Source organism: Necator americanus, chromosome IV (genome assembly GCF_031761385.1).
Source record: "Necator americanus strain Aroian chromosome IV, whole genome shotgun sequence".
Taxonomy (NCBI): domain Eukaryota; kingdom Metazoa; phylum Nematoda; class Chromadorea; order Rhabditida; family Ancylostomatidae; genus Necator; species Necator americanus.
The window spans coordinates 35,745,204-35,758,976 of record NC_087374.1 but is presented as its reverse complement, the minus strand read 5'-3'; the positions used below and the strand labels follow the sequence as shown (position 1 = coordinate 35,758,976).

Below are 13,773 nucleotides of genomic sequence, written 5' to 3'. Positions count from 1 at the left end.
TCACACACATGTTTCACTCTTTCGACGAACTCTCGTTGGGAAAAATTCAGCAGACGGGAAGGCTCCTCTGAAATACGTATTGGTTAGATCGATATCTCTAAGAGTGAAAGTTACACACAAATTTAATTTTAGATAATTATCGAATAAGGGGAAGGGTGTGTCACAGTTGGTAAGTTCCGTCGTGACTTCCGTTGTGACTGCACGATCGACAGCTGGTTCGGAACCGACCTAGAGCCAACCAAACCTTTCAATCTTCCGAGGTCGATGAATAGGTACCAGATTTGTTTGGGAGAGTAAAAACACTCTCTTGACACATTGGCTAGCCTCCGCAAGTCACTGTTTAGGCTAGAGACGCGTTCGTAAGGCTCAAGCAATTCTGGAATGAGGTGAACGCGTTGGCATATTCCAAGCGGAATGATTAACGCCAGGCTCTTCATCTTTTATCTTTTAATAACCAAATAAGAATACTGCTATTTAAACAAATAAAAATGCTGCCATGACATAGATGTGCACATGAGGGACGGATTGGCGGTTTTTAAAACATCAACTTCGAATCTTCCGATATTTTGGAGAATTTCTGCTCTTGGGCTCCGTCTTTTCGCGCGTCTGTCGAGATATTTCCGCAGGTTTTCGATGTAAACTAAATATGGAATACAAGACGGAAGGTTGCTCTTTTTGATTATAGAATAACGAGGTAAAAAGTCAATACTTTTAAGAAATACAGAAAGCTATTGTGACACACTTTACACTAGACTGATAGATTTTGAAACACTAATTTGAAGAGTGCTAAGATTCATCAAGTGCTGGGCAGAAGGCTTTGCTCTTTTTCGACGAACTCTGACCACCTACGGCTCATTGCGGGAAGTGTGTTTTATAGCTCGTAGATATTACTGTTAATGACTAAGCAAGACAGTGGGTGATGAAGGATAATGAAGGATATAGTTGCGATAACAGGTATTTGAATTTTAATTTTTTTCAGAGTTATCACCATTCTAAATTTGCAGTGTTTTTCTTCTTCATCTGAAAACCATTTCGCCTGACAGGAATTAGGTTGCAGCAGAAAGACTCCACACTAAATCTGACCAAAATGTTTCGTTTTTGAACGAGGAGACACTTCAGCTCCCGCAGAGTTTACAGCCGCGCGGACGGCGTCGCCCGCAGATAAACGTGCACCATCACTTTCTAGGAGAATAAGAATGCTCATCTGCTGGCCTCCTCACGTGTATGTACTGTACTGTGTAGACCGCATAAGCGTTTATAGATGACTAAGATTCGGAATTTAGATTGAACGCGTTCTGGCATATCAAAGCACATGGCGAAATAACCGATCAAAGCAAAGCACTTTGTCTTCTATCCTCGCCCATATCGCAAATATTGAAGGAGCTAGAAATTTTGTGCAGGGCGATTACTCATGGATAAAACGAGCTAAACCTGTCAGTGTTTTCTAAGAGGAACCGAATTTTCTTATTAATTCAACCTGGTCATTCCCAATTCGGGCATACTTTCAGCAACATGTCTCTCGTACTCCTCTTGTTTTGAGTACGGTGGTCGTGTGGTTGGTTGAGGAGTTTGCGGCTGATACATTAAAGGTGCATCAAACTCCATTGATCTGAAAAAAAGGCTCACTAATTTGTGAAAGTTAATCAGAGCGAAACATTTGCCTTTGTTAGTGAAATGATTTGTGAGGAAACTACCCACCTTCCTATATTCGTGACGTTCGTTCTAGAACTACGTTGAATACTGTAATGATCCTGAGCATCTTTAGAGCGGGAAAAGGAGAAATAGGTAGAGATCATTGCTACAAGGAAAGCCACAAAATGGAAGAATGCAGCTCCCATTTGAAGGAAAAAAGCAAGACCGACTCGTTGCTAAAAAAATCATTGTGTTGGTTCCTTGCTAACCTAGCAGTATTCAGAAATCTTAATTGAATTTTCATGACACATACCTCATAAGTGCCGACTATGCCTTTTATAAAACGGTTGTCAGCACGGTGAGAATAGAAGAAAAATATGCCCTCAGCAACCGCAGAGAGGAATGCTGGAACAAGAAAGAAACCTTTCTGGAAAAAATGGCTAAATAAACTTGGCATACTAGTCAAGAGTGCAGTAGCTGTAAAGACCAAGCTGAGTGAACCATAGCAGCAAGAACACATTCCAAGACATATCGAAAGAAACGACGTCAACAACGCCAGTCCCAACAGAACCAGCGTAGCCGTGTGCCAACCTGAGTTTTAAAAACAATTTTATTCACTGAAAAAGTTTGTTTTTCCCAACACACCAACCAGGCTAGCTTGATCATGAATAAACGTGTTTGTTCAACTCAGCCCATAATATTTGACGGCACAGCTCCAGTAGAAGCACTCAGACCTTTCATTGCACTTTCCCACAAGGTCTCATTGTATGACTACGTATTGTGTTTGGCTCCGACACGTCAACAAATTAACACCAGGATATCTGCTTTGGTGCTATTATGAATTTATTGGACTTTGTTATTGTTGCTTTCCATGTTCCATAATTCCTTAACGAAACATTCCGAAATTCTTGTATAAAAACCCCAATCTTCGACGAGACCTTTCTTCGAGGGTGCGAAGAGAATTCTTTGAGGTGCTGTTTATGAATAGAACAATCGGTTCGCACAGTTACACAACCTTTATTTTGATACGACTATATAGATTTCAATGGCTGCATCTCAGAATGCTTTCAAACTTTGTCAAAGTATTTGTTAGAATTTGGTTACTGCAGCTCACACCTGTATAGAAAACGTTCCTTAATAGTTGCCGAAGTATGATAATCAAAGCGCTGACCACAAACATAGCTGCGGTCAATATGAGGCCGTTCAGTGGAGTGAAGCATATAGTCCTTTGCAATAGCTGCGCTGTTCGGTAACGAAAATGGGCTCGCGTTCAGTGAAAGAACTTACTCCATTCCAACTTTGAATAACCATAAAATGGGTCCCTTTCTAGAATGTAAGCTTAAATAATAACTAAATAAAATCATAAATTTTCAAGAAAAACCATGATTGCAAATAGAAAGGTGGATTTCACTTCTGACGCGCCTACATGGATTGTGTATCACGGAATGACAACCTCATAAGCTCTCTGCACTTTCTAAGGATACCAGTCTGTTGATTTTTCCTCCAGAATCTCATCAATGCATTTAGAAGAGTGCATGTTCAGTACGTTTCTGTTGATAGATTTCATTTCAGTGCGACTAACACAAGTCAGGCTCAAAGTAGATTTCACCAGAAACTACTAAAAGAAGAAGAACTGAACATGGAGAGGAAAAGGATCGAGAAGGAACCGAACAGCGAAAAATATCTTAAAAGACTAGAAACGTTATTTTTCCGCTCTACCATGCCAGCGCACCAGTTCGGCGCCGTCGGATCCGTCTTACCTTATTTTGTAGCTTTCTGGAGTCGGCGCACCAAATTTACGGCGGTGGACCCGTCGCACTCCCTTTTTGAAATCTCGTTTCACACACACTACACACCACATACACACCACATACACCAAACGCACACACGTACACACACACGTGGCAGAATATGTCCGTTATTATATAGCGTGAAAACAAAAAAACCCTTCTCCTGTATCAAGACAATATTTATGGGGCTGTAGGTGGTAGTCTTCCGGCAAAAACATTACATTTTACGAAAAAATATACTCACCGTAGAATTTATGCCGATTCACTTCGCCTACTGGGCTATTGTCGTCTTCGAGGTCGAAGGTGCCCGAATATTTGTCGTAGTCGAACTTGTACACACAGTGTAAAGGTTCAGTTACTGTGGCATATCTAAACTTCTTCGCGTCATTTCCGATGTTCTTAAACGTGATTCGTATGTAAAAGTGGACCAAGAAGGAATCACAGTTTTTAACAATTTTTTAAACTTAAATAAATAATTTACTTGGATAAAAACGCTATGAGTTCAGAAATTTGGCTCTTCGTCAAAAATGATTTAACAGTTTTGATCGCTGAAGATAATTCCCTAAAAGACTTTTGAGATCAAACGAAGTGCGATCAAATATAACTAAGTCCTACTAAGTAAACGTAAGTTGTTCAAAGCGTGGCGAGATATTAAGAGATCCAAAGATAAAGATAAAATGCACGGTGTTGTTCAAACCCAGCAGGGATGCGCCTATGCGTTTGACTTCAATCTTCAGTTGAACCGAAGTGTCAATTCAGTGCACCCATCCTCCCAAACAAGTGTGGTGTGAATTCTTTGACCAGAGGGGCCTTTGTTAGTGCTATTGCGGAGTGGAACCTCCGATCCTTCGTGCAGCCACGAATCTCTTGCTGACTGCGTTAAATCCGCCAAAGTGGTGAGAAATATAAACTTGGAATAAGCTACATGGTACAAACAGTTACAAATAATTCTTGATGGGAGAGTTGTACCTTTGCAGAATATGATTCCCATCGCGACTATGTCGTGTACAGTCTAACCATAACCCGTGTTCGTGGATTGAGTTGTATTCGCGAAGATTTACGACCTGTAAGATAAGGTGTGTTAAACATAGCTAGAATTCCTTTAATATTCGTGTGTAGTTGAGCAGTTATTGTTTTTGCTCCAATCATTTCATGTCATGCTGTTGGACAAGCTCTATCATTGTAAAAAAAAGACTGAAAATACATTGTCTTTTCCATTTCTTCTTGCATAATAGGCGGAACTACGCAAGGTCGAGCTTGTCAGTAAAATTTCTTATTTTTGAATGAACCCTGCTGTTCAACTCTGCTGGTTATAGACTTTGAGCAAAAGTTCAAAGTGGAGTAGAAGAAGGTCACTTTGTGTCCGTTCACTGACTGCTGAACAACTAACAAAGAAGGTTTCAAGATGAATTTGAATGTCGTTATTTCGTGGCTCTCGACTGTCGTCTAGACATTTCGCTTGAATCAGTATAGTGATTACCTTGCTCTGAAATTGTGTCTTTCTCATTTTTTTCACGCTCTTCTCCTTCTTCTGCAAAGCTCCTTTTTTCTGTTTCTTGTAAACAAATAAACAAGCAATAATTGTCATCGAACACATACTCAGTACGACAGAATAACCATTTTGATGCCATTTTGATGGATCACTGCTGTGGCTATGGAAAGAATAAGGTAACAGGCGGGATTAGTAGCATATCCGCGCTCCTGCTATCCTAGACGGTGATTTAGCCAAGATATGAAGTCATCAGGGCCTTCTACGAGGAAACATAGCAATGCTCTTTTCCAATCGACATAAGAAAAGACTGCTCGATCAGTAATGAAATTCAATCATTGGAATGGAATGCTACAGGAATAAGCTACCTCGAAAGGCCCCTCAAGGGAGAAAAATTGAGAAAGACTGCGAAAACCCGCAGAATCGTAGACATCTTCAATATAGCCGGTTTCACCAGTGGATTATCAATAACAAGTTTCACTTAAGTGCTGTCATCCTCAAATGCGTTCGATTGAAACCGCATGATGTATTCTTCAGGGAAAAATTCTTTATGTATTCTGTTTCTTCCGGAACTTTTTGGCTTTATAGGTGTGAGAGTTATTTCTGCCGTACACGGAAACAACTTCTTTGAAAAAGAGCTGTGAATAATGTTCTGCTTTGCTCTTAAACCTTAAAACTGCTCTTAGAATTGTTAAATATCCCTGCGATTCTTGACCGGACTATTCATGAAATTCTCTTTTATTTTGTACGCACTTTATTTATACACTTTACTGTCTTCTTTCTCGAAGTTTACGTTTTATGGGAAAACTTAGGAGGTGGAGTATGGCCGTACCAAGTGCAAGCAACTCATGACTGTAGAAATCCGGTCATTTATTTTCCGCTTAGAAAACACGTTTTAGTCTCAACAACGAAGTAGCCTCGTTTCGCCGCTGACTCAGAAACGTTGGAGGAATCGATTTGAAAGAGGAGAGAACCTCTGTAGAGGCCCGCATTTTTCCTGTGCACATCGTCTTTCGCCACAGCTCAACCAGGGCTAACGATCTAGTCTCAAAATAACCATACGAACCTGGTACGGCATAAAACATTTATTCAAAAGATAAGTATGTAATCGTTGAACACTATGAATAATCATCAAACCTTCTGTTAAAACTGGTCATGAATTTGTTACTAACCTGCCAACTGGGTGTCAATATCGCTGCAATACTCAATCCCATTCCAATTACTGTCATTATAATAGAAAAGGTAAGTGAACCTTTACGGGCGAATTCATTGCCAGACATGCGTCTCTGAAAAGGTGTAATATCTGTCGTTACTAACTGCTTAGTTGTTTGTTCCAGAAATGAAATATGTAAGAACTTTGGGCTCTTTAGTAGTTCTATCTGCTGTTTGAGCCGGATTAATGAGAACTGCACGCACAACGTTGTGACATTCATTCAAAAAAGTCAATAAAGCATAGCAATAACCAACATTCCGCATTGTTGTGGCAGAACGCTCTCACAGCAGGTCGAAAATACGTTTGTGTATAATTGTGAGGGTGGCGCGATGGGAAGTTACAGTAGGAGCGCACACTAGATGATTCATCAAGTAAATAGACACTACACAACGAAAGCTGACAAGAAGTGCGAGAAGCAATACAAAAGTTGCAACGAGAATAAAAAGACAGCAAACCAAACGTCCAAGCGTTCTCATAAGTTAAGGATAGATGTCTCCAGTAAAATGGTCCCTAAATGCTTCCCATCCTACTTGATCTGAACGGTAGAGATGATTGATCAAATGCAGATGGATTTTGACGCATCTACTTATTCTTTACACAAGAGTGGCGCTCCACTGAATGCGATAACAAAAGATCTAGCTTATAAGCAGAAGTAGGTGTTGCGAATTATCTTGCGAAGAGTTCTATTTACAAATCGCACCCTCGCGAAATAAAATGAATAAGAAAATGGTAGTTTTTCAGTGTAACAATTTTCAAACCGAATGGTGGGTATTCTGTCGGCAATAATAATGTTCAACAATCAGAAAGCTTCACATTTGAGAAATTTCTCTTCTTCGGGCAAACTCGCTAGAACTCATTTACGTGAGAATGATTACCAAATTTTTTCTCAATAATACTGTTAACACGTTTGCATCGAAAAAGGATATATAACTCTTTTTCAAGGCTAGAATTAGAGCAAAGGAGCCAAGCATTTGCCTTCGTAGACTTATAAATCCACTTTGCTTTGCATTTTTGCCAAAAATGAAGATGTATTGAATGCATCAGAGAGCTGTGACTGAAGTGAAAGATGTGGACTATTAATCTTCTAATTTGCGCTAAATCAATGCTACGCAAGCACATTAAAAAATTCAACGGTAATATGAAAATTAGAGTTGTTAAATAAATTGTGTAACCGAACATTCTGTTTCCTCACTATATGGGTCATTTGTTAAGAAGCTGATATTGTAGACAATCCACAACTTGAGTCCCTATAGGTACGGGTAATCCCAACCTGTGATTTCCCAAATATGTATTGATGTTTTCTGTTATATATTGTTTGATAAATCTAGAAATGTCGGTCGAATAACGAATATATTATTTACTTGACGGATTAATGAGGCAAATAAATACTTGGTGAAGGTGATGTACATTGTATTCACCTTGATCACCTTGACTCCCGTTGATCTTCGAACTGGTCGAGCGGGCGCCAGTAATTCTTCCATTTGTCCCGATCGCGTGCCAGAGTAGCCCAGTGGTTCCTCCTTTCGCGTGGGACACGAAGAGCATCATATTTTTCTTTAAGGACTTCGTGAAGAAATCTGACCATCGGCTCGGCGGTCTTCCTGTAGTGCGACTAATATCGCGGGGAACCCAGTCGCTCACGGCTCTGGTCCAACGGTTGTCATCAAAGCGCATCACGTGTCCGGCCCACCTTATTTTACTTTCCTTGGCAAACGCGGCGGCGTCTCTAATCTTCGATCGCTGATGTAGGAGAGAACTTCGAATCCCGTCCCTCACTTGCGTGAAACGGGATACTCCTAGCATCACTCTCTCAATTGCGCGTTCAATGACGCTCACCGCGTTTTCTTCCTGCGTGCGAAATGCCCAGGTTTCCGAAGCATAGGTCAAAGCAGGAAGTACGGTGGTGTTGAAGAGGTGAGCACGGAGCCGGGTGTTCCTGGTCTTCTTCACTACATCCTCGATGCTCTTGTACGCTCCCCAAGCCGCTCGTCTCCTCCTGCCCAGCTCGGGGGTCAGGTCGTTCATCATGTTCAGTACCCGACCCAGATAAACGTAGCTGGTGCATTCGGATATGTTCGTTCCGTTGAGCGTGAATGGGGCATCCGAGACCCATTCGTTCCGCATAAACATCATCTTTTTTAGATTCAGCTGAAGACCGATGCATCCACATGTTTCGTCGAATTCGGTCAGCATTCGTTCCGCTTGGCTGATGCTAGGTGTTATCAGTACGATGTCATCAGCAAAGCGCAAATGGTGTAGCTGCCGACCATCAACCTTCACTCCCATGTCGTCCCATTCCAACTTTCGCACTGCGTTCTCGAGGGTGGCCGTGACTATTTTGGATGAAATTGTATCACCCTGTCGTACCCCCTTCTTCACGTCAATGATGATGTTCTTGTAGAATGGCAAAATTCCGGTGGTGAAGTTAGTGTACAACTCTCGAAGTACCTTTATGTACTGAGTAGGGACGCCTTGGTTGTCCAAGGCTTCCACGACCGCTTCCGTCTCAACTGAGTCGAAGGCCTTCTTTAAGTCGATGAAGGTGAGACAGAGCGGCATCTTGTACTCTCGTGATACCTCGATGAGTTTCGAAACGGTGTGAATGTGGTCAATCGTGCTGAATCCTTTTCGAAACCCTGCTTGCTCGCATGGCTGTCCTTCATCCAAGACTTTTTAAATCCTATTAAGGATTACTCTTGTAAAGAGCTTGTAGATGACGGACAGTAGGCAGATTGGACGATAGTTGCCAATGTCATGTGGATCTCCTTTTTTATACAACAACACGGTCTTGCTGATCTTCCACTGTTTAGGAACCTTGCATTCCGACAGATAACGTGTAAAGAGCCGGGGTGTTGATGAGTACTGGCGGAAGGCTCTTCAGGTGTTCTGGTCTTATTCTGTCGGGATCGGGTGCCGTACGATTTCTTACCGACATGATAACATGTCGTATTTCGGACAGGAGAACCTCTGGAATGACTTGTCCGTCTTCCCTCAGATGGTGAGGAGGCAAGTGGACATGGCTGTCGAAGAGATCAGAGTAGAAGTCGTAGATGATTTTCTCCATCCTCCTTCTCGATGCAATGGCTGTTCCCTTTGGGTTCCGGAGAGCAATCATCCTCGTCTTGCGACCGGCAAAGTCTCGACATAGGCATAGCGGATGCTCTTCCCTGTCTCTGCAGATTCAGCCAGCACTTCTGCTCTTCTCTCTTTAAGGTCTTCCTTTATCGCCTCTCTGCAAAGCCTTGCGAGCTTGAACGTGAGTTCTTGGTTCCCTGTGGCTCGTGCTGCTCCACGCTGGCGTATCAGCTCAAGAGTTTCAAGAGACAGGCGCTTCCTGGTGGTTTTGAAACTCTCAGCCTTCTTCGCGCAGTCGTGAAGGTGTTCAACAAGCCGATATATTCCTTGTCGATGTTGTCCATTGCGGAATCTTCCCAAAAGCCGTCCAGCGTAGCGAAGAGATCCCAGTTGATGGTAGTACTTGGCGGCTTACTCTGCTCTCCTTGTGAGGGAAAATCTTCCTCGGAGGAGGCGATTGTCCGATCCCGTATAGAACTTTGGTACACCACCGACGTCCGTCAAGCAGAAACTTTTACTTACGATGATGTGTGATTAAAGAGCGTTTTGTCTTCGGTAATGACATTCCGGTTCGTTCGCTGAAGTAACGGAATTTGTCAACCTGAAGGTACTCGGTCACTCCATGTCAATAGGCAGTTTACGCGAGGCACGAAGTTTAGCAAGGTGTGGAACAGTGGCAAATAGATTCTCTACGAGCTGTAGGTTGAGAAGTTTGGGCATATTAAAGGCATCACCCCACGAATCTGAGGTGGTACGGATTTCAGGTGGAGTATTCTTATACGAGATAGTAGATTATGGAGAAGGAGGTGATTCCGTCCATTTCTTCCTAATCGCCGTAAAAAACGGTCCGGAAGATGCGGCGCGTACACAAGGCTGGCGCGCTCCATTCGAATTCATTGTAGAAAATAGTGCGCCAGATCGCTCGAAGCCGTATCGTCGGGGCCCTTTTTACGGCAATTATGGAGAAATTGACGGATGGACTTCTCTCCATAATCCACGATCCTGTATACGAATACTCCACCTGAAATCCGTACCACCTCACATTCGTGGGGTGATGCCTTTAAAGGACGACATGCTTTGGCGAAGATGTGGGTATCAGCATCGAGCAATAACACTAGCGCCACCATAACCCAAGCTGTGTTACCAAGAAAACGGTAAGTAACGCAGTACTTGTATTGATGCTAAGGAAAAAGCGCCACTTTCAACTGAAGGTACTGCTTAGTATCTTTTCCCATAGCTGTTTTACGTGAGCATTACGCCTTTCGAAGATCAGTTACGTTTAACTGAAATTTTTGCTTGAAATTTGCCCGAAAATAGTCACATTGATCATAACGGTTGGAAATGACTTTAGTCTAGTTAGTCATTGCAATAGTAAAAGCCGATTAACTTCGCTTTCTAAATACGAGGTAAGTGCATTTGCTTTGCTCATATAAAATTTTTTTCCTCAAAAGAAGTAAACTCACAACAGGGTGAGACGAAGAGATTGAAAGAAAGAATACAACGAAATTGAGGGTGTTGGGATCTGCAACTTGTTGATAGTCGAATTTAAGCAAGGTGTTCGGATCTTTCCACGAATTGAGTCGGGTGTAGATCACGAGTATGAGTGCGATAACGCTCAGCTGCCTCTAATTATCCAAGAAAACGGCCTTGTCGCACCAATCCCACTACGATTCACATAACAACGTGCCACATATGCAAGAGCAGGAATACCCTCGGCGTCTACGAGCAACTGGACAAACAACAGGCTGCTGACGCCTCCTGCGTGGCATGTTACTAGTTGCCTTGTAGAAGGGTTTGGTACGATTTCGTTCACATCGTTTTTCTGGATAATTAAAAGGAAATGAGCGTGATCGCCCTCGTAAACTATCCTACGTATTCCTGTAGAGATTCCAGATTCCACCTTTATACACTATGTATATGTCTGGCAGCTACAAACGAAAAGTCATAGGATATCGTTAGAGTGCTACTCCCTTCAATTTCGTCCCCTCCTAGCTCTTTCACTTCCCGAACGACCACATGATTTCTTATGAACAAAAAATGTGACTTCTTCGGTAAATGTAGCTTTTGCATGCAAAATGATCGCCGGATGGCAGACTATATGTGTAGAGGCGGCACCTGTGGATTCACACTAGTGAAGCTTGTAGTAGAGAACTTGGCAGGAAACTACTCATATCTACAAATGTACTATGTTTTTCGTCCTATTTTTTAGACAAAACATAAAGACTACCTATAAAACTCTATGTGTGCGTAATAAGCATTTATAAGTTATACATAAATGCATGTATATATATATATATATATATATATATATATATATATATATATATATATATATGTACATATAGTGTTTATTGGTTTATTGCAGGTCACGACATATGATTCTGGTTGACCGGTTCAATTCACGAGTTCATACAGCTTTGAATTGAGCCAACTCCACAAAACAACATAGGAAACAATGAAAAGTTTGTGAAATTACGGTCAGAAGCATTGTTTGGCTTTGTCTGGCATGGAGATGTGGTTTTTCAATCGAGAAATTCTCGTAATAATTCTCAGGCTTCTTCATAGTAAACTGGAGCACATTAGTAATTACTCGAAACATGCGCTTTCTCGTTAGATAGCGTTATCATTTGAATAACAGCTGACCACGAACTGCCTTAAAGATACCATTTTTCTACTCACCACAACAACCCTGTTTATAAGTCCATAAAAAAATGAAAAGAATGTAGATTCACAATTACGCCTATGAAAAACAAGATCGTAAAGATCCTCAGACCATTAGAACTCCAGTTATGAGAACTCGTATTAGAATGTATGAATGGAAAATGCTGAGAGAACAAGAAGGAAAAAAAGAGAGGTTGGACTTCTCACAAGGTGTCCAGTTCGTGTCAGAAGTGAATCGTTAGGTGGGTGAGAGGAGAAATCGGCGATAATCGCCTGCGATCACTGACACAACAGGGAACGCCTCGAAGGTCATTTGGACAAATGGGAACTGAAACGAGGGGTGGACAGCAATACCTTGGTACAACTCGCACCCATTTTTCCCATTTAGTGTGGATTCCCTTTAGTGAATGGAATTCGGGCCAAAGAGGAAAAATTAGCTATAATAAATCTTGCAGATACAACATTTGGTTTGTTCGAAGTAAATGGTTGTGAGATGTTTGAAATGAGAAGTCTGCAGGAAAACGGGGTTCAAAGGTGTTTCTTCAGGACTGGTTCTGGTGGTTACACCGGGAACGTTCAATCAATGTATTTTATAGGAGGGTATCATGAGGTGAAGTAGCGCTTTAAAAAATGATACATAACCAACAACGCATAACAATTGATTTGGAACCGGACCTAATCACGCTTAAAGCGCATATGCAGTCCAAGGTCTCTTTTTCAAAGTTGTTCCATTGAATACAACTAAGGAATGCATTATTTCATCTGCTTCTTGGAACTGACACAGCAGAAAAACAACAAATAAGAAAGGAAAATTAAATGAGCTTATGCGAATGACGAGAACGAAAATAAAACAAAAGGACTTTTCCTAAACTTAGTCGTGAAAACTCCGAATGATGTTTAGCTAAAACTTCTGTTTGCGATAGTAGTGGAAAAGCAGCTGAAAAGAGTGCATCACTGGAAAACAGTCTCAATCGGTTCTACATATGTAGTACATATGGCTGCAATTGAAAACAAACTGTTAGAAAATTGTGTCCACCATTTCATGAGTGCTCTATTCCCGGTCAATGATGCTCTAAAATTACCAATAACCATTTGGAAAGTAAATGCACAGGAAAAGTGCTAGAAAGTAGTTGTCACGTTAGTAGAATAAAATACAGCAAAACTGAGGATTTTGAGGCAAGTGTACGAGGAGATGACGAAACTGGGCATCAGATGAATGTGCACGTATATGGTGATGCGAATTCCTGATTAAGCACAGATTAACTCTAATGTAAGCAGCTTCGAGAGGTGTAGTCAAAGAGAGGAGGTCGTTCGCGTGGATGAACTATGAAACTGAAATTGTAGAGTTCGGCCAATTCTTCCATGATTCATCCCATTGTTGCGCGACTTCTCTCAACTTGTATACTTAAGATGTACGTCACAGCAACTTTGCTTCTCTTACTTTTTGCCATTTTTGAATGTCTCCGTCGCTATTATCGCCCACATCCCATCCACCAATGGTTTTATTTCAATTGTTATTTTCACTTCTTGATACCATTCTAAACTTTGAGCTGAGCGTCAATCCCACAACTATGTCGCATTGCGCATACTATCATGAGTTGATGCTTTAGATTTACTATGATCATACTATCATGATCATGCTATATAATAACGGGCTTAGTCTGTCACTTGTGTGTGTATGTGTATGTGTATATGTGTATGTGTATATGTGTATGTGTATGTGTATGTGTATGTGTATGTGTATGTGTATGTATGTGTGTATGTGTATGTGTATGTGTATGTGTATGTATGTATGTATGTATGCGTGTGTGGAACGAAATTCCAAAGTGGTTCCAATTCCATAATATCATTCAAAAAGGGCGCGACGGATCCACTGGCGTCGGGTTGGTGCACCAGCGTCACAAGGGGGTAAA

General features: G+C 41.5%; 3 protein-coding genes across 5 annotated transcripts; all 3 read right to left on the bottom strand.

Annotated features, from left to right (window-relative positions):
- On the bottom strand, nt 1–9,239 carry RB195_003754 (uncharacterized protein; the record flags this gene model as incomplete). Of its 3 annotated transcripts, XM_064201539.1 has the most annotated exons (10): nt 1–67; nt 1,478–1,609; nt 1,699–1,868; nt 1,946–2,037; nt 2,092–2,223; nt 3,667–3,791; nt 4,392–4,486; nt 6,084–6,197; nt 7,514–8,781; nt 8,939–9,188. In XM_064201539.1, the coding sequence occupies 10 exons, from the start codon at nt 9,186–9,188 to the stop codon at nt 1–3; spliced, it is 2,445 nt and encodes an 814-aa protein (XP_064057419.1). The 3 variants fall into 3 exon arrangements, with proteins under 3 accessions (XP_064057419.1, XP_064057421.1, XP_064057418.1); XM_064201538.1 differs by lacking the exons at nt 7,514–8,781; nt 8,939–9,188 and having other exon boundaries at nt 6,084–6,191; XM_064201537.1 differs by lacking the exons at nt 1–67; nt 1,478–1,609; nt 1,699–1,868; ... (4 more) ...; nt 6,084–6,197; nt 7,514–8,781 and having other exon boundaries at nt 8,931–9,239.
- On the bottom strand, nt 7,478–8,683 carry RB195_003755 (uncharacterized protein; the record flags this gene model as incomplete). The annotated part of the gene is made up of 1 exon (XM_064201540.1): nt 7,478–8,683. The coding sequence occupies one exon, from the start codon at nt 8,681–8,683 to the stop codon at nt 7,478–7,480; it is 1,206 nt and encodes a 401-aa protein (XP_064057420.1).
- On the bottom strand, nt 9,236–10,968 carry RB195_003753 (uncharacterized protein; the record flags this gene model as incomplete). Its single annotated transcript, XM_064201536.1, has 2 exons — nt 9,236–9,551; nt 10,910–10,968. 2 exons carry the CDS (start codon nt 10,966–10,968, stop codon nt 9,236–9,238), a joined length of 375 nt encoding a protein of 124 aa, XP_064057417.1.
- Nucleotides 10,969–13,773: the final 2,805 nt, after the last annotated feature.